General features: G+C 54.3%; 1 protein-coding gene across 7 annotated transcripts; it reads right to left on the bottom strand.

Moving 5' to 3' along the window:
- Positions 1-23,300, bottom strand: GRAMD1A (GRAM domain containing 1A). Of its 7 annotated transcripts, XM_081119522.1 has the most exons (20): positions 23,037-23,086; positions 21,905-22,224; positions 13,648-13,858; positions 13,540-13,560; positions 13,036-13,120; positions 12,797-12,900; positions 12,624-12,719; positions 11,738-11,818; positions 8,710-8,822; positions 8,418-8,568; positions 7,671-7,869; positions 6,308-6,451; positions 5,030-5,148; positions 4,812-4,954; positions 3,942-4,045; positions 3,688-3,861; positions 3,508-3,595; positions 2,232-2,339; positions 2,028-2,148; positions 1-457 (listed from the first exon to the last, which is right to left on the bottom strand). In XM_081119522.1, exons 2-20 carry the CDS (start codon positions 22,171-22,173, stop codon positions 365-367), a joined length of 2,424 nt encoding a protein of 807 aa, XP_080975648.1. In that variant the 5' UTR covers positions 22,174-22,224; positions 23,037-23,086; the 3' UTR covers positions 1-364. The 7 variants fall into 7 exon arrangements, with proteins under 7 accessions (XP_080975648.1, XP_080975649.1, XP_080975653.1 ...); XM_081119523.1 differs by lacking the exon at positions 13,540-13,560 and having other exon boundaries at positions 13,627-13,858; positions 23,037-23,300; XM_081119527.1 differs by lacking the exon at positions 13,540-13,560 and having other exon boundaries at positions 23,037-23,069.
- Positions 23,301-25,405: the final 2,105 nt, after the last annotated feature.

Below are 25,405 nucleotides of genomic sequence, written 5' to 3'. Positions count from 1 at the left end.
AGCCATTTCCAACCCTTTATTGGGGCTCTGTCAGCCCAAATAAATATAATACAATAAACCCAGAGCTGAGGGAATCGTGCACCCCAGGAGGTGCCCCTACAACCCTAGAGGGCAAAATAAGTTAGCAGAGGGGCCAGCTGAAGGCCAGGCCAGCTCCCTGGCTGGGCAGGCGATGGCATCTGGACTCACACACGCTGGTCTAAAGTGCATCTCGGTTCTGTGGTCCCCATGTCTGTTGGCCCCTGGTTGGGCCACTGGGATGGGTGGGCGGGAGGTTCCCGGTGCTCACACCGTGCCAGCAGTGGTCACCAAGGTTCTGTGTCCATCTGTCCATTTGCGGGGGTGACTGTGTGGCCTGGTGTCCTCAGGAGAAGCTGTCGTCAGGCCGTGGCTGGGAGTCGAAGGGAGGGTCTGGAACAGTGATGCCTTGATGCAGCTTCTCCAGCGAGAACTTCATCTGGAGGAAGAGGTGAGCGCTGGGACGGGTGATGCCACCCCCATCCTGCAGCTGAGGAACTGAGGAAGGTCCAGAGAGGCCATATCCCCTGCCAGGGTCACTGTGTTACACGAGCGAAGCCATACTGTACCATTTAACTTCTTACAGGCAGCAGATGGAAGAGGCCAGGGTGGCTTGGGTTCAAGTCCAGCCTCTGCTACTTACTGAAAAACCTTGGGCAAGCCCCCTGCCATCCCAAGTTCCTCAGCTGAAAGATGGGTCAGTAACATACCTGCTTCACCAGGTTATTTCAGGGATCTAATGGGTGACCACCTAGGACCTGGCACACAGGTCATTCCCCACTGTGCCACCTTGGGCTCATTTGATGGCCTCATACCTCAGCATCCCTATCTGTCACATGGGGGGCAAGAGCGTCCCCCTCACAGGATGGCCTGAGAAACAAAGCAGATGGTCATTTTGGCAATTAGAACAGCCCAGCTTGACCAGCGCCTGCTGTCAGCATTCACTTGAGAAATCAACTCTGTGCCCATGGCAATTTGAGAGGAAATAATGAGAATTTAACTCAGGATGGAGAGGCACCGCTCTCCCTCGCTCTGAGCTTCAAACCCCTCTACCTGTCCTGCATGGCCCTTCCCAGAGTGAGCATCTCTGGCAGAGCATGACTTCAGGATGCCATGAGGGCGCTGAGGGAAGCCTCGGCATTATGACCCACAGTGACCAGACACGATTTTCACTGTCACCCACCAACTTACGCTGATACCTTTGGGCACCCAGCTAATGCCAGCTGCTCCTCAGCTTCCCACACCCGCTCTCCACATTAGGCACCTAGCCCAGGTATCTGAAATTTGTGTTGACCCAGCACACTTATTGTGCACCTGCTGTGTGCCTGGCACTGGGCTTGCACTACTAACAGCAAACACACATAACGTGTTTACTATGAGCTTGGCACTATCCCAATGTGAACTCATTTACTCCTCATAACAGTCTTTGAGGCAACGTCAGTTACTATCCCATTGACAGAGGAGGAAGCCAAGGCCCCAAGTCACCTGCACAAGGTCACGCACCGGCATCTGAACCTGGCCTTCTGAATAGATGCTACGGGGTGGGGGGGGAGACAACCCCTTCTAGAGGTGAGACCCCAGTATCTTCTCTCCCACCCTTATGTGATCCCTTAGTCACCCCAAGTGGGGAAGGACTAGGGGACCAAGCCTGGCCTAACATTGGCCACTGGGATTGGTTCAGGGTGGACATGTGACCCCAGCAGCCAGTGACAGTGAGCGCTTTACTTTGGATGTCAGCCTAGAGTGCAGGTACCACCTTGGCCATCCTGGGGGGGGAGGATGCCCCAAACTACGCGAACCCTGGGGGTGGGCAGAGTCAGGATACGGGACCAGAGACCAATTCTTACTGTCACTGAGTGGCTAGACCCAGGATGAGAGCCAATAAACTCTTTTTTTCCATTCTGCTGATTTTTCTGGCAACCCTGGAAGGTGGGGGACTATGGACAGCTTCCTCGTTTTACAGAGTGTCTTGGGGTTCGAGTGCAGGGTCCCACAGCCCTGGGCCGCACCTCGTCCAGGAGCTCCACCGAGGCCCGTAGGATCTGCCTCCACTTGTGTATCTCGACGCTGTGGAACTGCTTCTGCAGGGCCAGGACCTCCGCCCACTCTGCAGCCGTCTGGGGAAACTTGCTGTGGGGGGTGCAGGGCCTGAGTGGAGCCTTGGCCTCCCCCCACCTGCCCAAGCTCCCAGCCCCCTCAGGGGACACACTCACTCCTTGGCCAGGGCCAGACTGTGCCAGGACTCGAAGGTGTGGGCCGTCCTCTCCAGGGACCAGAGGCGGTAGAAGAGAAGGACGTTGAGGGCGATGAGGACAATGAGGCTGGGGACAGGGGGCAGAGGTCAGGGGTCAGCACGCACACCACCAATACCTGAAGGGACACCACGACTCCCCCCTCCTCGGAGGAAGAAACAAAGACTCGGAGAAGGGGAGAGACACGCCTAGGGTCACACAGTCCACAAGCAGCAAAGTCAGCATTCAAACCCAGGCCTGCCTGATGCCCGCACCCTTAACTGCCATGCAAACAACCTCGCTGTGAGAGCCGAGGATGCAGAACAGAGAAGGGGCTGCAGCCAGGGGGAGACACGAGGTGAGGGGCGGTGCAGGATGCAGGACCCTACCTCACACAGATCCTGAGGAGGCAGCGAGGAGGAGACAGAGATGAGAGCTGCGTGGCCCATCCCGCCCACGCCCACCCCTCGACCCCAGCTCCCAGCAGAGCACGCCACAGAGCCTTTTACTGGACTGCTGCTGCTGGGCAACTGAGGCTGGCCCCAGAGGCTAAGTGCGCGGCGATCTCGCACCCCCTAGGGCCTGCTGGCAGCATGGCTCTCACCTCCATTTCCTGTGTCCTGTGTCTGCCCCTCCACACCTCCAGGCCTTTGTGCATGTGGGTCTCCCTGCCTAGCTCTCTGGGGTCTCAGCTCTGGAGTCTTCTGCTTTCCCAGGAAACCTTCCCTAACTGCCTAACTGCCCACGTGTCCTGCCTGGAGAAAGCCTTCATTGGCCTCCCAAGGCTTCCCTATCCAGGCCCTGTCCCCATCCCCTCTGCCTGTGCCTCCCCCTTCACTTTGGTCTGGTGCCAGGACTGTCTCCCCCCAGAGCTGTTGGTAACTACTGTGTCCCCAGCATCACTCAGCTCAGGGTTAGGCACAGAAAACATGAATGAAGTAAGTATAACTGCTTCTTTTGCATACCTCTCCTGGTTCACCTAATTTTGCCTCATTTGGATATCTGCTCCTCCAGAAAGCCCTTCCTGCCCCCTGGGTGAGGTTAGGTCCCTCTAACCTCCCAGAGTCCCAGGGTATCCCTTTCCCAGCAGGAAGACTTTGGGCACATCCCAGACATCAGCTCCTTTAATTCTTGCTATGAGGTGAGCCCACACTCCCACTTAAGCTGAGGCCCGTGAGGTCAAGCACTTGCCCAAGGTCACACAGCTAAGATGCAGATCCAGGCCTGTCTGACCCCAAAGCATGGCCTCTTTACTCACACAACGCTGATGAGCACCAGGGCGCTGGGGATGCCTGTCCCGGGGACCTGGTCCACGGATGGTTCTGAGAAGCGGGAGCTGAGGGAGCCTGTGGGACAGCAACTCAGTCAGAGACTCATCTAGCCCACCGGAACTGGGCCCTGCTCCTCCGCCTGCCCTGCCCAGGCCTGAGGGACGCACCTGAGGTGTGCATGCCAGCCCGGGTGCAAGGGTCAGGGTCTGGGTGCTGGGGCCCATCACCATGACCCCTCCAGCTCAGGGGCCGCTTCCGCCTCCGCAGGCCTGACAGCAATCCCCGGGCGTCCTTCCCGCCTTCCTCCAGGGACAGCTTCTCGGCCTTGGCAAGCTCTCGCTCTGCGGACACAGAGAGGGTCCTGCAGGTCTGAGCCCAGCCAGGCCACGACCCCATCCTGCCCTGGTGACTCTGCCCCTACCCAGGTGGTGGAAATAATCTTCAATGCCGCTCCACGAGTTCTTTTCAATGAGAGACTTCACGAGGCTCCAGGGCTGCTTCCGGTAGCGGATCTCAGAGGACACTCTGGGGTTGGGGTTTGAGGTAAGGGAGTCAGGGTCTGACTCCAGACTTGCTGCCCCATCCCCAGGGGATACTTCCCCCCAACTCAGAGAGGGCCCCGTGCACCCACAGATAAAACAGACGCACTGCACCCACCCACCTGTGGCTTCCCTGTGATCCCCGCTCACCAGAAGTGCTGGCCAGTCAACCACAGCCCCTTCTCTGTGCTGCCTGGGCACTGCCCACCCAAACTGAGGCTTAATACACACCTCGGCCCTGAACCTTTCCATCTTGCAGCTGCATGCAACTCCACATGGGGGTCTAAGATAGCTTGACACATTCCCAACTGAGCTCCTGATCTTCCCGCAAATCTACCTCTCCCCATCTCCCCCATCCTGGTCAATGGAAGCTCCATCCTTCTAGAGCAGGGGTGGAGAACCTTTTTCTGCCAAGGGCCATTTGGCTATTTATAACATCATTCGAAGGCCATACAAAATTATCAACTTAAAAATTAGCTATGAAAAAAGCTCCTAGATTTATTGAATTTCAAGTCCCACCTGTAGTTGCCTTGGCAGTGCTGGACCAAATGCTATACGGCCCATGGGCTGGACGTTCCCCACCCGTCCAAAGGCTCAGGCCAAACACCTCTCAGTGTTCTTGGCCCCTTAGGGACCAACACTCCTGCATGCCTGTCAGGGTAGCAACCAACACTCTGCTGCTGACTTTGGCTGGGGAGAGTGGGGCAGAGGCCCTGGGACCAGCAGGGCATCAGGTGGAGGCAGCTGCTCACCGGAGACGGGCCTTGTTCCGGGCAAGGCCCAGGATGCAGTAGCGGTGGGCAGTGTAAAAGTAGTCCTGGTAAGGGATGCCGTGTGTCAGCACCTCCGAGTCCACCACACACCCGCCCGCCTGTGGACCACGCCGGAACAGTGTCTGCAGGGACGAGGGAGGGAGTCAGGGCTGCCCCACCTGGCCACCCCACCCAGCTGGCCACCCTGCCTGGCTCACCTGTGTCTCTACCACGGACGCACTCTTGGGACCCAACGGGTTGCTGATGGGAATGGTGTAGGTCAGCACTCGGCGCTGATGGCACTTGCTATCCCCACTCCAGGGGCTCAAGGTCACATCTGGGGCAGGGAAGAGCAGAGTGAGGAGACCATTCTCCAGCCCTCTGCCCACAGGCTGCAGATCTTGCCTCCAAACGTCCCTTCCTCCACACCCCCACCTTAGTGCCTACCCCACCCTCCCCGTGATACCTAACACCTAAGACATTCATGACAGCTGGAACCTTTCCCCTCCCTACGCTTCACACTTCTCCTGGGGGCCATGTCATTCATTCTTGCAGCCTATTTCCCTCTCTGTACCAGTCCTGGCTTCTCCCCTGAGCCTCAGAGACCTAGGATCCTGTGACCTCCTGAACACCTTCTCCTGCAAGTCCCCTGGACCCCTCACACCCACTGGGCCCCACACTGGTGTCAGCATCTCTTTAAACCTGCCTGTCCTCTGGGGCCCTATCTCAGGGGTGGTCCAATTGTCCTCCAGGCTCTGCCCAGAGCCCTCAGCCTGGACACTCCCTCCCCCATCTGACTCCTGAGCTCCTCTGCTCAGGAAGTCCCTTGGTCAACCCTTGTACTTCACCTGCTGGTGGCTTTCGCTTTCCACATCTGGCCACAGGGGCCCAGGCTTGAGGCACTTCTCACAGTGCCTGCCTCCAGCCTCAGGGCCTATGCAGGTATACTGCTGGCCTCCTGGGTCCCTCTCCCCCACCTCCTCCTCTTTCCCTGGAAAAGTTCCTCCTTCAGGCCTTAGTTTCAATTTCACAGCCTGCCAGCAGCCTTTCCTGATGCCTCTCAGGTCACAGCTGCCCCTCTGCCCCTCACCCTTATTTGTGTGAGAATCTATTTCCTTTCGTTTTCACTAGATTCTGGGTACATCTGTCCTAGTCCCTGCATAGAGTGGGCACTAAATGTATGATCATTATGTCATATTTATGGAATGTGTACAGTAGACTACTGTTCTAGGCCCTTTTCTCATATTAACTCATTTACTTCTCCTGAGACCCTAATAAGGCAGGCACTGTTATCATACCTCTATTATGCAGAAGAAGAAACTGAGGCACAGAGAGGCTGGAACTCTGCTAGTAAGAGGGTGCCCACTCTGGTCTCATGGATGCCACTTTTAAACCCCCGCACTCTGCCACACCTAATCTGCAAAGCAGTGTCTGCATGTCTCTGGGCTTGTCCTCTCCACCCTTCCCCTGTGCCTGGGGAACCTCAGCTCCCCGACCTGTGAACTTGCACTGCTCCAAGAAGCCCTGCAGGAAGGGTGAGTCCGAGAAGAGCATCTGCTGGAGTCGCTCAGCGCCCACGTGGAAGACAGAATTGATGAGGAGACGGCCAGAGAGGTCGGGAAGCAGAGCAGCCAGGTCCGCTGGGTGACACAGAAGGGCAGTAAATGAGGCCACCTGTGCTTTTCCTTCCTCAGAGCAGTTCCTCAGTTTCCCTCTGGTGACTACTTCTCCCCACTCCTGGCCTTGTGGGGTGGATAGGCAGACCTAGCCTCCTAGACCGGGGTGGACACTGTGACACAACACACTACTCGGCCTCCTGTGCCCCAGGGACAGCTTTAGGGTGTCACGTGCCCCAGGCCCAGACAATCAGAGCCACTATAATTGGTTCAAGGTGGAGCAATCACCTAGGCCCAGCCAACTACATTCCCAGTAATCACGGCTCATTGGCCTGTGGCTTTTGGCCACGGTGATTGGTTCAGGGGTGTGTGTGACCCCAGGCAGTCACAGTGATCGGTTCAGGAGTCGGCCCACTCTCCACTCAGAGCCAACCCTAGAGCTTTTAATACAGCCACTGGGAAAAGCATCTTTTCTCTCAGCTAGCTTCTCTGGAGCAGGGCAGGGGCTCTGTCTGCTCCTACAAGAGAAGCTACCTGAGCCCGGACGGGTGTGGCTCAGTGGTTGAGCATAGACCTAGGATCCAGGTGATCGGGGTTCGATTCCCGGTCAAGGCACATGCGGGCTCAATCCCCAGTTGGGGGTGTGCAGGACATGGCCGATCAATGACTCTCTCATCATTGATGTTTCTATCTCTCTCTTTCCCTCTCCTTTCCTCTCTCTGAAATCAATACAGATATGTTTAAAAAAGAAAAAAAAAAGAGAAGCTACCTGAGAATGAAGTTGGCACAGAGAAATGGAAATGATGATGATGATGATGATGATGGAAATAGTAATAGCCAATACTTACTAATTGGCACAAGCACTTTATTTGTATCAACTCATTTAATTCTCTTAACAACTTTCTGAAGTGGATATTATTATTGCTAATCCCATCTTTCAGATGAGGGAAATGAGGCTCACAGAGGTCAAATAATTGCCCAGGTTACATAGCTAGGAACCAGTGTGGCCAGAATTTGAACCCTAGCAATCTGGCTTCAGAGTCCGTGCTCCTACCCACCCTGCCCTGCTACCTTTAAAGCAGACCTGAGGATAGACAGGTGTCTAACGACACCATTTGAATGCCTTACCTGCCCACTCCCTGGATTTTTCAGTCCACTGAGCTAGCAAAGCCCTTGCTTGCACCAGTCTAAGTAAGGTTTGTCACGTGCAACTGAAGCAGATGACCCAGGCCCCCTGCCTTACCTTCCTCGCCCGTGGACGAAGAGGAGTTACTCGTGTCCGTCAACAGCTCCTCACTGGGCAGCAGGTCCAAGGGGCCCAGGGAAGTGGGCCCATCAGGTGGGGTGGGCTCTGTGCTCGGGGGTTCAGCCACTGGAGTAACTGTCTGGCTGGAAGAGGCGTCTGGCTGTCTGTCTGGCTGCTCCTCCTTGTCCTCCTCTGCCTGCAGAGAATGGCTTAATCCAGTCTTCTCCCACCTCCACCCCAGCCTGAGGGCCTCCTGTGTGCCCACATCACCCAGAAGAATTCAAGACTGTAAGAAAACCAATGCTGGGAAGTCGCATGTATATGAAGGGCTTACAGCTGAGCTTAAAGAGGCCCTAGGGCCACCCAGATGAGGGCTCCTCTCGGCCCCTTCCAGGCCTGTCTTGGATGCCTGTCCTATCCACCTGTCTGTCCTGTCCATGTCTTGCCTATATCCTACCTCATCCATCCATCCATCCCTCTCTTGCCTCTTCTGTCTCCCACTCTTTCCATCTGTCTGTCTCCCCTTTGCCTGTCTCTCTCATTTCTGCCTGTGCCTATTTTCCTCGCCCATCTCCCCAGCTCCATTCTACCCTCCCAGCTACTCCCTTACCCCTCCATCCACCTCTTCTCTGTCCCTCTGACCATCCATCCTGCCCCAATCTGTCCCTCTCCCCGAAACCACCCCTAGCCCTTCCCTGTCTCTTCCTCTCAGCACCCTCCTCTCTCCTCCACCCTCCTGCTTACCCCATGGTCTGCATCGCTGCTGGCTCGGGAAAGGTTGGGGGTGATGCGGCCACGGCGTAGACCCACTGGGCTTGGCTCCTGGCTGTGGTCGGCTGCCCCAGAGGGGGTGATGTCGCTCAGGGCAATCACATCTCCTACTTCCTTGGGGCTCCTGCAGTGAAAGGGAGGGTGTGGGATCACTGTATCCTTGAGACCCCATATACCAACCTCAGTCCACCCAGAAGTCCAGAAGCTCTGCACGCAGCCCCTCCTGTCTCCCCTAACCCAGGAAGCGACTGCCAACCTGACTCACCCCAGGCCGTTCAGCTGCAAGGGGCAGACGTAGTCCTCATCTTCGCTGGTGAGGCCCAGCTCTGAGCCGTAGCACTGATGCACCAGGTTCCAGAGCTCGCGGGGACTCAGCGTCTGGGCGGGCAGGGCGGGGGTAGAGTTGGCCTCCACCTGGCCCAGGCCAGAGCCCCTTCGGTCCACCCCCCCCAGCCTCAGCAGTTCCCCCAGTGCCCACATGGGGCAGCATGGTCTCCTGTCCCAGACCTCACACCCCCTGAGGGCCCAGTAGGGAGGAGCCAGTAAGGGCAGGACTTTCCCCTCAGGTTTTGACAATACTCACACAGCTACAGGTTAACTGTCCCAGTTTTACAGAGAATACAAGGCCCAGGGAGGAGAAATCATGTGCATGATGTCACATAAGTGACCAGAGGCAACTCAGGGATTCAAACCCAGCCAGCCTCCAGGACCTCTGCTCCCACCCCCCATGCTGTCCTGCCCCCATCCACTTCTCTAGGGTCCTCAGAGCCCTGGTGTTTCAGCTACCCATGGCCACAAGGGGTAGATGACAATGATAAAACAGTAATAATGACAGTAATAGTGACAGCAGCAGCAGCACTCACTCACTGAGTTGTTACCATATGTGAGCCATTCCAATGCCTTCACATGAGCTAACTTACTCTAATTCTGTAAAGTCGGTGTTCTTATCGTCGTTTTAAGACAATGACACTGAGGCACAGAGGTGCCCAAGTGGCAGTGCTAAGATGTGGTCCCAGGGGCTGATCTAGCACCCTGGAGCTAACCACTGAACAACCTGCCTCATAAGAAATGACACTGCTGAGCACTTATTCTGAGCCCAACTCTGGCTGCTATGAAGTAGGGACAGTCCCCATCTGACAGATGGGGTTTAGTGACTTACTCAGGTCCCTCAGCTCCTGATTCATGGGCTGGAACTCCAACCCTGCCAATCTAGTTTCAGGGCCTAAGATCTGAACCCTCCTCTGCCCCCACCCTTCTTGCAGATTTTGATGCTGAACTGTGCCCTCTCTCGGGCTCCTGCCCCAGCACTCTTGCCCCTAATGGCGATAGCTGGAGCCATTAGGATGTGGGCACAGCACTGCCGGAGAAGCGGGTCTGGGCTTTTGAGGTGCTAGAGTCCAGCAGCAGCAATGAGCCATGCCAACCCAACATCTAGCCACCCTCCCTCTCTGCCAGCAGAACTCTGATTTGTTTGGGGTGAAAATCTTCTCCAACCAGTTCATCTTTCCTTTGCCACAAACCCAACTTCCTTTGCAACCAAAGGCAGTCATATGAATCAGTTCTAGCCAAAGAAATACAAAGGAAAATCTGCGAAAGGAGGCTTTTACTCCCTGATAAAGAAAATTCCACTTTCTATCCACCCCTTTCCTCCTTCATGTTTGGGACACTAACATGAGGGCATGATGCCTGGAGCCGGAGCACCCACCTTGTAACCATGAGGCAACAAGCATGTGAACAAAACATTAATATGCAGAGGGTGAGAGTGTGAAAAATGGACAAGAGCTTGGGACCTTGACACAGAGAAGCCTTCAAACCCAGCCCGGACCACCTGCCTCCAGACTTCTCATTACATGAGCAGCAGTAGCCAAGTGGAGTCCGGAACCTGACTGCAATTGTTCAGAACCCAGCTCTGCCACATAAAAGCCCATGTGACCAGGGGCAAGTCTATCCCTCCGTGCCTCATTGGTGAAATAAAGATAATAACCATACTGCCTCATAGGGTGGTTGTGAAAACGAGATGAGTTAATTCATGTAATGCTCCGATCAGTGCCTGGCATTTAGTGGCACCATAAGAGTTAGCTATTATTACCTTATGAAATAATTCAGTATCTGTGTGCTTAAACCATTGTTTGGTTGGCACTGCTGTCCCTTGTGGACAAATGCATCCTCCATAAACCCATGCAACCACAGTGGGCATTCCACGAAAGACCGCTCGGCTAGCACTCAGTGGACTATCAGAATGTAGCAAGTAAGTCTAAAATCCCTAAATCAAAACCTTTGAGGCAAGGCACTATTCAAAATTAAAATCTGGGATTTAAGAGAGATAATATAGTGTCAATACTGTATGCTATAACATAGCACCAATGATAATAACTGTATTATATTTAATATCCAGCACAGTGTATGCCAGAGGTTCTCAAAGTGTGGTCCAAAGATTTCTGGGGGTCCCCTAGACCCTTTTAGGGGGTCCATGAGGTCAAAATTATTTTCATAAGTATGACATGTATTACTAGCAGTTTTCACTTCTTTTCTCTCATGAGTATACAGCAGAGTTTTCCAGAGGCTCTGACAGGGGATCCTGTCATTGTTCTGGTGGCTAATGCAATGTGTGCTTATGTATTCTCGTGCTTAAAAACGTCCCCGTTTCAATTTCTAATACAGTAAATATCGATAGATTTCACCCACTTACGCAAATGCTCTTTGGAGTCTACAATTATTTTAAGGAGTGTAAAGGGTTCCTGAAACTATAAAGTTTGAGAATCACTGGTAGATTCTACACTGGGTGCTATAACTTTATATTGATCACATCTAAGATTGACCCCAGTTATGCACATTAATAATTTTTTGTCCTGAAGCACATAACAATCATAGTGAGATATAGGCCTACGCTAGGCAAGAGGCACGCATGACCACTTACGTTTAATTAATATTAAAGTAAAAGCGCAGATCCTCAATCATCCTAGCTACTTTCCAAGAGTTCAATAGGCACATGTGGCCAGTGGCTACACTACTGGACAGAAGGTTCTATTACACAGTGGTGACATACAAGACAGTAACGATGTTACTAGCTCAGATCCGATTTTGCTGCCACAGGTACAAAAACCTTACGGTGAATAAAGGGCCATGGACACACTTTTCTAATGGGCAGGGTGTGGCGCTAGAGCCCACGGTGGCCCCTCATAGGCCCATGGAGGAAGCTGCCGAGCTGGGCGGTGCTGCAGTTCTGGCCCCTCTGGCCCCATGGTCCCCCGGCCTCGCCCTAAGCGCCCAGCCCAGGCCACACCCAGGCCCACCTTTTCAAGCAGCGCATTTTGCCAGAGGCGGAAGATGAGCAGGAAGCAGCGGTCCCGGGCTCCGAAGGAGGTGAAAAAATGCTGCAGGAGAGATATGGGGTGTGGGAGACACGGGAAGATGGAAGGGAAGCTCCATCCCATCCAGTTCTGTTCTGATCTCCATCCTGATGGACATCCATCCAATCATTCCACAGAATGCTTTTCCTGTGCAAAACCCGGTGCTGGACGCTGGAGTCACTGTGATGAGGAGATGGCCCCTGGGCCTGTCCCCTGGCCCTGCCCCCAGAGCTCACAGTCTGGGGCAGAAGACAGGCACATCTCCAGATGGGTCAGTCCAGAGTGATTGGACTGTGAGGGGGAGAAGCCCAGGATACTTTCCCAGACTCCTTTGCCCACTAGGGTGGTCAGCTGATCTTTTTTTGGCCACTAAAACACAAAGGTAATTGTGCTGTGGAGTGCTGTGTGTGTGTGTCTGTGTGTTTGTGTGTGTGTCCCGGCCACCTTCCTTTCTCCTTTCCTGTCTGGGCCATTGGTGAGAGGCAGCCATCGTGGAACCACAAAGCAGTGTCATGAGGACAAAATGGAGCGTCAGGGAAGGCTTCCAAGGAGAGGAGACATCTGAGTTGTTGATACGTGGGAGGGAAGGATTTTACTATTAATCCTGACTCAGAGCAGCTGTGTGAGGGGAAGGACTGCAGGGACTGAGAAAGCAGGAGGCTGGTGCTGAGATCCAGGTTAGAGATGACAGGAGCCTGGGCTGGGGCAAGGAGGGCAAAGGGAAAGCCACAGACTGAGAGCAGATCAGGGGACAGAGAAAACAGGGCTTGGGGGAGGGGAGCCAGCTAAGATCAGTGAGCACATGGCCTTGCCACAGATCCTCTCTCACCTTCTCGCTCTCTGTGCAGATCTGGATGGCATTGGGGATCAGCTTGGCTGTCTTCTCCTTCTTCAGACATGTCACCTCCTTCAACTGGATGGAAATCTAGAAGGACAGGCAGGTCAGAAGGGGCCAGAGCCCTCCCTGCCCCGAGGCCCCTCCCCGTCCCTGTGTGGGCTCACTGTTGTCTCCCAGCGGAAGATGTTGCTGTAGAAGCAGATCCAGTTCTCGGAGAGATAGAGGCGGCCCTGGAGGAGGATCTCGCGCTGCAAGGCACAGGAGTAATCTGAGGCGGCCGGGGGAGAGACGGCAGACACCCGAGTCACACGGCTGGCCTGGCCGCACCCAGGCGGGGAGGGTCGGGAGGGCAGAGCTGGGAGCTTGGGGTCGGGTCCGGGACTGGGTGGGCACCAGGACTCACCCACAATGAGGCGTTCAGCTTCAGGGAGTTTGCTGAACAGTTTCCGGAAGTCCTCATTCCGCTGCTTGTACGTGGGGCTCAGCATCTGGGGAAAGTTTGAGAGGTGTGAACCCAGATGGGGTTCATACCCCTAGTTCTGCCCCACTGTGCTCCCAGAAGCCCCTCAGTCTCTTCGGCTCCAGACAGGTTCTCTGAGGCTTCAAGTCAAGCTCACTCTGGCTTCCACTGCCAGTAACATGAGAGTAACCATGACGAGAGCTCCCATTTACTGATTTCTACATAAGCCAGGCTCTATGTCACATACTCACCATCATCATTGACTTAGTGACCTTCAGCCTTGTAAGGCTGGGGCTGTTTCACAAGGAGAGGCCCAGAGAGGTTAAGCAACTCACTCAAGGTCACACAGCATATAAGTAGCAACAGAGGTGTGACCCCAGCATCCACTTCTTGACTGCTGTCCCCCCCCTCCTACCCCTCCAGCAAGTCCGTCTGCCCAACACTTACACTGTACCAGCTCTGCATCTTCTGCAAGAGAAAGGAGTGGAATCAGAAAAAGCCCCTGGGTCCTCCAAATTCCACCCCTCTCCCCACCCCTCCCAGGCCTGCACCAACCTTGCTATTGCGAATGAAGTTCCGGCTGCCTAGGCTCTGGGTGCTGGGTGTCCCAGGCACCCCACCCTTCTCTGAGGAGCTATCTGATCCCTTCTCCACCATGGTGCCTGGTTCTGGCTCAGGCGGGGGTCGACTTGGGGGCAAGAGCTGCAGCCGCTTCCGGAGAGATGGGGAGCTGCTTGGCGTGCTCCGGCCAGAGTGGGGGGTGGTACTGCGGGTGGAGGAAGAAGGAGGGGTTATGGGGAGAAACAAGGCAGGGTGTGGAGACAGGCCTATTTTGGGAGGCCTACCCACCAATCCACTGATCCATCCATTCTACTCTACTTCCTAGCTGCACGGCCCAGAGCAGGTTCCCTAACTCTGTACCTCGGTTACTTCATCTGGGACCAGGGGTGAGAAATACATGTCCTCATGTGGTTGTCTGGAGGGTTAAAGGAATCAATGCATCTACAGTGCTTCTAATAGAGCGTGGCATACAGTGAACTCTCAACATATCTGCTTTTTGAATTAACTTATTAGTCATTGATACAATAAATACTTATTGAGCAGCCACTTTCCACTTAGTTGCTTGAGCTAAAGACCTAAGCATCTTATTTTCTTCCTTGTTCCCCCTCATTTCTAATCTGTTAGCAAGTCCCCTACCTGGTCCACCTCCAAAATCTATTTCCATTATTTCTATTATATACACACTTCCCCTGCTCCAGTGCCCTGGCCCAGCCTCCATGCCCTGCCTCTTGTACACCAGTAGCCCCCTGCAGTCTGCTCCCCACACAAAGCCAGAGGGGGTCTATGAACCCAAGTAAGGTCAGGTCAGGAACCTCCTGGTTGAGACCTCACCAGGGTGCACCTCAATTCAGCTGAAAGCAAAGTCCTTACCTTGGCACCCAAGGCCTAGTGTTGCCCCCCTCACCCCCTCCATCCTGGCCTCCGCACTTCTATTCTGTCCCTGTATGTCCCACCACAGCCCCAGCACAAGCAGCTGTCTTATTCCACGCAAATGCTCCTCCCCTGGTGGGCCAGCCTGAAGCAGCCCCCAGTCCCACTCGCTCTCTCAACTCATCCTGATCGCTTCTTCAGTGTTCACTGTCTGCCGCAGACTGTGAACTTCAGGAGGTCCTGGTTGCCACTGTGTCCCCAGCATCCAAAACTACCTGGCACACAGCGAACTCTGAAGACACACTGGTGACTGCATGAGTGATCCATGCGCTGCCTAGAGCTGGGAGCTGCAGAGACCACTAGGTGTGGCTTCTGCCTCGGAGGACGAGACTGTGTCCGGGACACAGCCCCAGACCAAGCAGAGCTCTCAGAGGACTGAATAAACACACTGTCACAGGGCTGTGGGGCCTGGGAACTTGAAAGGGACACTCATGTTGACTTTGTGTCAGGACCCAATATTATGGCGAGCTCTGCATATGATGAATTGTACTGTTCCTCACACAACAGCTGTGCGTTAGATACTGTTAACACCCCCTTCACAAAGCAAGAAACTGAGGCCCAAAGCAGCAAACCGCTTGTCTACTTCATTCATGCAGGACTCCAACACTGGGGACTCAACTCTCCCCTGGGGAGGAGGTAGGAGTTCCTCAGCCACCCGGGGCTCCTCAAACTTCTCTCTCTTGCCTCCAAGGTTTAGCACATGCTCTTCCCTCTGCCCAGACTGTCCTTGCTCTTCTTTGCCCAGCAAATTCTTATGTATCCTTCAGGACTCGTGCTCCACATCTCCTGCCTCCTGGACACTGTCCCCCTTCTGTGGGATCACACCTGACCACACCTCACTCCAGCTACAGGCACCGGGCTGGATGCTCATGGCCCCTCACTCACTCTTCCCCGCTCCTGCCTTGACTAGTTCCCTCTGCCCAAGTGCCCTTCCTCCCAGATGTCTGCAGGGCTCCCTCGCCTCCTTCAGGTCTCTGCTCAATGGACACACCTCCAAGACACCTTCCTTCCCGTCTATTTAAACCACTTCTCACCTCGCAAGCCCCCTACCTCTCCATCTCTCCCCTCACACTTCCCCAACCTGGCCTCCTGCATTTGTCCTTACCCTGCCACTAGGAGGGCACTCCAGGGGGAACGGGTTGTTCCCAGCTGCAGGCACCTTCAGCACTCGTTCTTGTGGACAGAATGAATGACCCTCCATCTCTCCATCTTCCCCCGTCCTGCCCAGAACCTGGATGCAACCAGGTGTACGACTTGCCCAACCCTCCCAGGGCTGAGACAGAAGTTGGTTGACCTGTTCGGCCACTTCTCTGTGTGACCTTGGGTAAGTGACTGAACCTTTCTGAACGATTTTTTGGTGCCGGTTTCTTCTTGAGGATATTGGGAATATAACTATCCACCTCAATCGGCTGTCTGGAGGAAGACATACATACATACAGCCCACCATATGGAAGGCACTCTGGTCTGATCATGCTGAAATAGAGCACATGGCCCTGCCGCTGCCACAGCACACCTGTGTCTAAGATGCTACGCTGACCCCGACAGGTATGACAAGACACCTCAACCTGACTGACCCCAAACTACAGTCATTCACTCTCTAACTATACACTGACTACCTGCCATGGGCCAGGCCCTGGACGCACAGAAGTGAGCAAACCAAGTATAATCCCTGCCCACAGGACCGGATGGTCTGCGTGTGGGACAGACAATCAGTAAGGAAACATGTAAATGAGGATGATAATCTCACTGACACTGGTCACCAACAGCACCAGCAACACCTGGAAGTTGTGAGAAATGCAGATTCTGAGACCCACTACAGACCCCCTGAATCAGAGATGGGGTGGAGCCCAGGAGACTTTGAGGCATGTTTGAGTTGGAGGACCACAGCGATAAGGAGGGCTAAGTGGGTGGGTGGGGTGCAGGGCACTCTAGAGCTGAGCCCTGAGGATAAAAAGTAGATCTGGCAAAGGGAGGGGGCAGACTGTTTAAGGGGCAGGAACAGTGAACTCAGGGACGGGATGAGCAAGGCAGGTCTGAAGAGAGACGGGACCAGTGGGGCTGGGGAAGGAAGACAGGAGGGCACAGGCCCACCCACAAGTCCTGTGGGCTCTGCAGGAATTTGGACTTCATCCTAAGGGCACCAGTGAGCTATGGACAGGTTCTGAAGGAAAGGTGACCACATTCCTCCCCTGCCTCATCTTTTCCCCTCTAGTCTGAACTGTGGACCCCTCCTTAACCTGTCATAGTCTCCGCAGCCCTGGGTCAGGGGAAGGCATCTAAGGACAGGTCTAACACAGAGTAGGGCAGGGCCCTGGCCCCCAGATCTTGCTCCGAAGCAGGAGGAACAGGAAGTGCTCAAGGGCAGACACAGCCCTGAGGCTGCCCAACCAGGCAGGCTGCAGCAGAGAGAAGGGAGGAGCCCCAAGTGGCTGGAGGACCGTTAAGGGGGCGGGGACTCAGAAGAAAATGGGGTTTTGCCATTGAAGACACCTCGCCTCCAGCTTCCTGGGCCTCAATAGGCCCAGAGCTCCCTCTGGCCAGAGAGGGCCAAATGTATTCACAGGTGTGCATAAAAGCGAAACTCAACAGCCAGTGTCACAGGCAAACTGTACTTCTCCACAGTTGCAAGAAGTCTTCTCTACACCTCACCCCCACCAGCAGTATCACAGGTATGTTACAGCCACACACAGCCATGAGTCCCAGCATAATTACGCACATACCCACAGCATTACAAGTATGCTACAGCCATCAAGTCCCAGAAGTTACACACCACGCACGTGCATGCGCATGCACACACCAAGCTGCAGGGGGTTACAGAAACACAGAAATCCACCAGATAAATTACATTCACACATACAGCTACAAGCACATCTCCGGGAAGCGGTGAAAGCAAACATTCCCAGTTACAGTCACGGGGGGAAAGAACAGTCACAGGGGACCCTAGCTAACACATGCGCTACCTAAGGAAATTAAGTCACAGGGTCAGCTCAGCTCCCAGGTGCTCATCATCTGGTGGGGAAGACAAAGCAAAGGCCTGCTCTAGCATGTCAGCTGCCATTGCACAGAGAACCCTGACACACACAGAGAAGTGAAGGACTCAGAATAACCCAGCCCCAGGGGTTGTGGCCACATCTTAATAACACAGCAGCCAGGTATTGGTACAGAGCATGGGACATGCTTTATAAACCGTAACAGGAACAATGTCAGTTATGGTTATTGTCCAGAGTCAAGAGTACCCCCAAGGTCCCAGGAGGGAGGGCACCAGGCCCACTAGGAGTCAAAAGGGGGCTTTTTCTCTTGCTCTTCACACACACAAAACCCCAGAGTGTCCCAGGTGCACACGTGGAAGGCCAGGCACATACATATTATATAACAATGTCACAAATGGACACACAAAGGAACTTTCACACAAAGATGGAGTCTGAGATAAGTTATAGGTACAACCGCAGACAGTCTCAGTCATACATGCCTGGCCACACTTGGACTCGCAGGTAACTGACATTTGCACACAGAGTGAATAGGTTTAGAGGTAAATTATAGGCACATTCAGATAGTCAGAGGAGTAAGCACAGAGCCCCAGACACATATGGTCACACGTTACAGTTACAACTGGACACACAGTCAACTTACAGTGACACTTGAAGCCACAGATGGAATCAGATGTAAATTACACACACATACATAGCCAGGGAGGTAACAGCTGTCCGGTCTACACCGGGGGAACCTAGACACATCCACACACTCCAAAGTCCCAATCTGACAGCACAGGTCTGATGGGATGAGATACATCGCACACATACGACAGAAGGTCTTAGCCACACAAGCTGAGCCCCAGACACACACTACAGAGTCACAATCAGACACACGCGGGGAACTTACAGTAACACATGGAATTTGAGCTCAATTACACATACACAGCCAAAGGAGGATCACAGCGGCCTGCACACCAGGAACACAGACACGCATACAAACTTCCCAGACACCTAAAATTCACGATCGAAAACACTGGGCCTAGACAGGGTGCAGGAGAACCCCAGAGGGGTCAGGCACGCGGTCTGCTGGCCATAAGGAAGCCCCTACCCCGCCAGTAACCCCGACCGAGACTCCCGACAGGACCGTGGGAAGAGGCTCAGACCCGGGGGGGCTGCTCCCGGGCCTGCCCCAGGGTCCGCGGCCTGCGCTGCCTCCAGCCCAGGTCCAAACACGGGGGTCTGCGTGGCTCCCACCCCTCGCCTCCCAAGCAGCGACGAGCCAGGCAGGGGCCCTCCCCGCAGGGCCCGCCCCCCCGCGGAATCAGCCCCGGACCCCCAGCGAGAGCCCCGCCAACCTGGCGCATCGCCCCTGGGCAGCGACCAGCCAGGCCGGAGCCTCCCCGCCGCCGGCGCTCAGTCCCCGTGTGCACCCCGGGGCCCCTCTCCCCACCCAGGCCGGGCCCACGTGCACAGGCTCCGAGCCCTTGGCTCCGGCCGCGCCCCCCGCCCGCCCGGGCGGCCCCCGGCCCGGTCCTTACTCGAACATGGATGCGGCGGCGGGCGCGCCCAGCCGCAGGGCAGGGCCGGGCCGGCTGAGCGGGGCTGGGCCGAGCTGGGCGTCCGGGCAGGACACCCGCCTCGCCTTCCGAGGCCGCCGCCCCACGGACCCCGCCGCCCGCACAAAAGGCCGGAGCCGCCGGAGGCCGCCGCGGCGTCACGCACCCCTGCCCGCCCCCGCCCGCGCGTCACGGCACCGCCCCCGGCCCGCGCCGGAGGAGGGGGAGGGGCTGCCGCGGGGCGGGGCCTAGCGGCTGGGCCGCCGCGGAGGGGGCGCGGGGGCGGGGGCTCGGGAGGGTGCCGGTCACGCCGCCGTGGGATCGCGGGGGCCCAGGGAGAAGCGGGGACAGAGGGACTTGGGGGCGCCGGGGGAGGAAGAGCGAGACCGAGAAATCGAGAGGGGCGGCTGGGGCGCCCGAGATCTAGGGGGAGAGCCAGAGCGAGGAAGAGACGGAGGCCGAGAATCTAAGGAGAGAGACAGAGACGCTTGATTAAAACAAAACGCCGCCATGGCGGCTGCCTCGGCACAGGCTGCCACCCTCTCCCCTCGTGCCCGGAAGGGGGTCCTCAGCTCCAGCGACGCCCCTCGCCGGGAGCTCCCCGCCCCCAGCCCCCCTGCGGGGAACCTGAGAGCTGGGGCGGAGCTGGGAGTGGATGGGGAGTCGGGGAAACCGAGGTGTTGGGGTGGCTTGCACTGCGGGGGGTGGTGTCCCCAGGTGACCCCACCGCCTGGGTCTTGGGGACCCCTTTTCGTCCCAAGGCCTGTCGGCCAGACCAAGTTAGAATCCAGCCTCCCTGGCGCTTATCTGAGCCGTGACCTTGAGCAAGTCAGCCTAGTCCTGGGGATCCCACCGCTTCTGCGATAAGGTTTTTCCAAAGGCTCAGCGCGGGGAAGCCCGGCCTCAGAGGTGGAAAGTGAGTGGCGGAGGTCACCCAGCGCGCAGGCCGCCGAGTTAGACAAAACCCTGCTCTGAGGCCGCCCCCCGAGTCTGTTGGTCCTGGACTCCTGTGCCCGAGAACACAGAATGTGGGACCCACTCACAGCTTCTGGCCAGAAGCACCCGGGCAGAGAGAATTCCTCCCCACCCCTCTGCAGGATAGACTGTTTCTTCCTCTTTAAAAAACTCCATTCCCATCCCTCTCCCCAGCTTCCAAACAGCCCAACTCTACTCCGTTTTGGTGGCTGGCAGGCCCCAAACTTCAGTCTCTGCTGACCCCTCTCTTTCTCTCACACCCTCTCCAATCTCTCAGAAAACTCTGTGGGCTCCACCTTCACAATCTACCCAGAATCTAAACTCTCCTCCCTTCCACTGCCCACCCTGGCCAAGCCTCCATCCGCTCCCTCCTGGAGACAGCTGCCTTCTCAGTGTCTATCTCCTGTTCCCTGCCCCGCAGTCAGCTCCTGACAGGCAGCCAGAAGGAGCCTGTAAACCGCAGCCAGGTCTGAGCCCTCCCGCGGCTCCACCTCATTCCAGCTAAAAGGAAAGCCCTCATCTTCATGCCTGGGACACCACTTTGACTTGAGCTGTCTGTCTCCCCCCTGCTCACTCCTTCCAGCCCCCCAGCCTCCCTGCTGTTCCTCTAACTCACCAGACACAGTCCTGCCCTGGGGCCTTTGCACTGTGCAGTTTCCTCTGCTTGGAAGCTCTTCCCTGGTTCTTGCCTTGACTACCTCTCACCCTAAGATCTCAGGGAGACCCCACCCCCTTACACCAGCTTCCTGTCTACTCTCTTTGCCTGTTTCTTGTTTTGAAATACTTTAACGTTTCTAATTAGGGAATGTTTATTTCAAATAAGAAAAAATATAAGTCATCTATGTCCCTACCACCTATATCTAATTGATGTGGGCATTTTGGCATTTTTGTTTCAGACCCTTTCTTGTTTTTTTTAAAGAAATAAATGATTACAGTTACAGCTGAAGGCCCAGATCCCACCCATTTTCTCTGCCTCTGCCCTCAGGGTGCATACTTCCCTGAAGCTGGTTCGTGTTCTTCCTGCACACTCTTCATCCTTTCCTACATGGGGATGCATCCCCCAACAATGTAATAGGTACCATTGCTAAATGTCTTAAAAAGATATACAGTTCGGCTCCTGTATCATTTTACAACCTGCTTTCTCCATCACCATTGTTTCTGAGCTTTCTCCACGTTGACACACAGAGCTCTGCTTCATAAACTTGAACTCTTATCATGAGTTGGAAGAAAGCACAGTGCATATTTCTCTTCAGGGCCAATGTAGTTCTTTTCTCTTTTCCTCTGTAGCCTTGAACCTCCCAGTTCCTGTCTCCTTGTGCCAGAAGTAGTGTTTCTTTGCAGCAGTTTTGTTTAAACTTTTTTTTTTTTTTTGCTGGTGAGCTGCAGCAGGAAATACCTTTTATATTGGCTTCCAGTACACACTTAGAAATATATGTAATGTCACAAAAGTTGCAGGAAACCACACTTACTCACTATGCCTCAGACACTATGTTATTTTCAATTCTATCCTAATTTTGTTTGGGGGGAAAAGTGCCAATTGCAATGCACTACATGGGTTTCATGGTCCTTAATGGGTCATGACCCACAATTTGAAAAACACTGGGTGCTCAGCTGAGCTCACAGTTGCTTGTCCCAATGTGTACTCCCAGTTGCCTGTTTCTGTTTGTGCATCTATTTTACAACTTCCAGTCAAGCTAAGGCCACATTCTAACTGGACTTCAGCCCCCACCTGGCCAGTGATGGCCACAGAAAACCCACTCTTGAGCATGAGTCCCTAGAAAGAGAAAACCCCTTTCCTGCCCCCCATCTAGGTTTTACCTGTCCTGAGACAGACTCTCTAGGTCTGGGGTCCTCAGCAGCTGCAGGCGCTGGGGTGTTGGGGTGCAGTGGGGTGACTCCTCATCACTGGATGGCGTTATCTGAATGGAAGGCACCTCCAGGAGGCTCCAGGTCTCAGGGGCCAGGCCCTTGTCCCTACCATCCTGTGGCTGCTGGCTCTGCCACTCGGCTGGGGAAACAAATGAGTCCTGGGCAGGACCCTGGGTCAGCAGGGGTGCCCCTGGCAGCAGGGGCAAGAGCTCCGCCATGGGGAAGGCTCTGCTTGCTTCGTTGAGGGCCTTGGACAGCAAGTGTAGTCTCTGGGAGAGAAAAAGAGAAGTGAAGGGCCGAGCTCCTGTCCAACCCCCACCCCTCCCCAGAAGGGAGATGTGCTGAGGTGCAGAGCACTGTGTGGGGGTCAGAGAGGTTTGGGTGGGAATCCCACCTCTGCCAGTGTCCTCCCTTCGTGACCCTGAGCCTCAGTTTCCTCTTGGAAACTGGAGGTCTTGATGCTGCCGTCCTAGGGTGGCTGACCAGTGTCAGAGATCTCTGACATATGGAGCAGCTAGCGGAGGGCCCAGCACACAGTAAGTGGTCAGGGAGCACTCATGAAACCTGCTCAAGGCCGAGGGTTTTTTGATTTTGTTTGGTTTTGTTGACTATTCCCCAAGGCCAAGGCCTGGGTTTTCTGTAAACCCACCACCCAGCTCCCTTCCACACACAGGGCCAGGAAGCAGCCGGGCCGGAGGGGCCCCAGACGCCTCAGGCCTGGGTGACGGCAGATCAAGAGAGGCGGAATCCAGGATTTCCCTTCCCTGTTTGCTCAGCAATTGCCCCTCCCAAGACAAACAGCGGGGAATGGCGGGCTGGGCTGCGGCCTCCTCAGATGAGAGGAAGCCCGGCCAGTTCCTGCGGTTGCGGCTGTGACATTGAAGGCTGCCTGGGTCTGGGGAGATCAGATCAGTGTCTGTTTGTCCTCACAGCAAGGGCTTCTTGGCACCCAGCTGTCAGGGAATAGGGGAGGAGGACCTCTGGGACCCAGGGAGGGCTTCCCCTAGTTCAGGGAAGACTCTGACTCCTACAGGCCAAGCCTGGACCCCAGGGTCCTTTTCAGGCACCCCAATACCCCTACCTTCTGGCTTCTACCTCCTTCGGTCCTCACAGGATTTGGACTTCCAGGGTAAAGGCAAAGAACAGGCCCTTCCCTCCCCCCAGGAGTCCTGGCTGGGCCAGAGAGTCATGACCTTGCCAACTGGACTAGCATGTCCGCTGGAGTCATGTTCCCCGCTGGCCAGCGGGGGGGGGGCAGACAAAGTGGGGTGGAGGTTCGCCCTCGGCCTCTACCGACCCATCCTCCTGAAGCCAGCCACCACCCAGCTCTCCGCACTGCTCTCCCAGGACTGCGCCTCCACGCCTAGAGATTTGGCCAAATCCAAATCCAACCCACTTTCCACTTCCCATCCTGCCGCCCTGCTCTTAGAAGCTGGGCCCTGGGAGACAGACCCCTTTCTCTTCCGGGAGGTTCTCACAGCCTCCAAAATGCCCCAGTTTCTGGCTCTCCATCCAGCTCACTTTTGCACACAGCTCCGTCTCCTCACCTGATCTGTAAAAGCTGGGGTTCCCCAGCACTTCTCTCTGACTTTTCCACTTTTATTACATAATAATCAACACATATTAAAGCGTGTCTGTACCACAGATGTGAGTTACAAAGTGTAACAGTAAAGTGAGCCCATAACCCCACCCGCCCAATTAGAGAAGCAGCACACCCGCTGCCTTAGGCCTATCCCCCATCCCACCCTGCCTCTCTCCAGAAGCCCTCATTCCTCAGATATCATCCACTTATTTTTTGTTGTTGTTGTTATTTTTTTCTTGTTTTGTTTTTCTTTTTTTGTTCCTTCCCCCCCCCCTCACATTTTAAATAGTTTTCATCACATTGGTATACATCCCTAAACAATATATATATATTTTAAAATATATCTTTATTGATTCCAGAGAGGAAGGGAGAAGGAGAGAGAGAAACATCAATGATGAGAGAGTCATTGATCGGCTGCCTCCTGCACGCCCCTGACTGGGGATTGAGCCCGCAACCCGGGCATGAGCCCTGACCGGGAATCGAACCCCGATCGCCTGGATCCTAGGTCGACGCTCAACCGCTGAGCCACGCCTGGCCAGGCTAAACAATATATTTTTTAGTTTCACTTGCTTTTGTGCTTTATAAGATGGAATCATACCATGTCATCTTCCGTGAACTTGCTTTTCTCACTCAACATTATTTTTAAGAATCATCCCTAGGGGTGCAGGTAGTTAAACTTCATCTGTTTTTGCTGGGGCACGGTATCCCACTGTGGGAATACACACTTTATCCATTTTTCCTGCCCAGGGACACCGGGTTGTTTCTGGTTCCCTGCTCTGATGACCAGAGCTGCCCTGAATGTTCCTGGGTGTGCTTCTTGGGTATCTCCTGGGCTAGCCGGTGTCCCACCCATGTCTCACCTGTGCAGGGCTGTCTCTGAGTGCTCGGGTTGGTCCCATGGATCTGCCTAGCCCTGGGTCTATAAGGTATTGCCTCAATTACTTTAGCTTTAAAGTAAGTCTTGATATCTGGTAAAGCGAGTCTTCTGTCTTGTTTCTCTTCACCAGAGTCAGCTTGTCAAGTTCCAAGAGGGGATAGTTAACAGTGGGGATTTAATTATTATGCTGAAACAGCAATTGATATCTTTACAATAATGAGTTTTCCAAAATATGCATGTGGGGCCACTCTCCATGACTTAGGTATGTTTTAATGTCACTCTGTGTGTTTAAGTATTTTTTAAAATTGTGATAAAATGCAATAACATAAAAGTTACCATCGGAGCCTTTTTTAGGTGTATGGTTTGGGAGTGTTAACGACTTTCGCACAGTTGTGCAACCATCACCATCCTGTTTAGGGGCTTTTCCAAAATAAAGGTTCTTGTAAAATTCCTGTATATTTTTTGTTAGATTTTTTTTCCCCTTTGGTATTTTCTGTTTTTAAAAACTTTTTTTGTGACAGCTAAAACACATAGGAAAAAATATAAATGCCACTCACCGTATAATTATAAAGGAAACTACCCAGGGACCCACCACCCAGGTCAAGAAAAAGCATGTTGCCAGCAGCCCCAGACGCAAGTCCCTCCCGATCAAACCCTCCAAACAACACCTGACTTCTATAATAACCCCTTGCTTTTTCTTTTCTTTAGAGTTTGACTACTTTAGTGCATGTTCCCCAACACCCTAGTTTAGTTTTGCCTGTTTCTGAACTTCATATCAATAGAATAACACACTTTGAATTCTTTTATATTTGGCTTTTTTCACTTAACCTTAGGTTTGTGAATCATCCACAATATTGTGCATAGCTGAGAGTGTTCATTTTAATATTGTATACTATTCCACTTATGAAATAAATTGTAGATAAATGCTACTATATACTTATTATGTTAATGGATATTCAAAGGCTTCCCAGTTTGTAATGTTAAAAATAGT

This window comes from Miniopterus schreibersii (assembly GCF_964146895.1).
Source record: "Miniopterus schreibersii genome assembly, chromosome: 18".
NCBI lineage: Eukaryota > Metazoa > Chordata > Mammalia > Chiroptera > Miniopteridae > Miniopterus > Miniopterus schreibersii.
This window is presented reverse-complemented; position numbering and strand designations above follow the sequence as displayed.

Excerpts from the sequence above, each read along its gene's own strand:
- GRAMD1A (XM_081119523.1), bottom strand. The coding sequence starts at position 22,173 with ATGGCGGAGCTCTTGCCCCTGCTGCCAGGGGCACCCCTGCTGACCCAG. Across the intron at positions 8,823-11,737 it reads AAAATGCGCTGCTTGAAAAG|ACGCTGAGTCCCCGCGAGCT; the intron begins GTGGGCCTGGGT and ends CTGCCCGCCCAG. Across the intron at positions 3,596-3,687 it reads GGCTGGCATGCACACCTCAG|GCTCCCTCAGCTCCCGCTTC; the intron begins GTGCGTCCCTCA and ends GCTGTCCCACAG.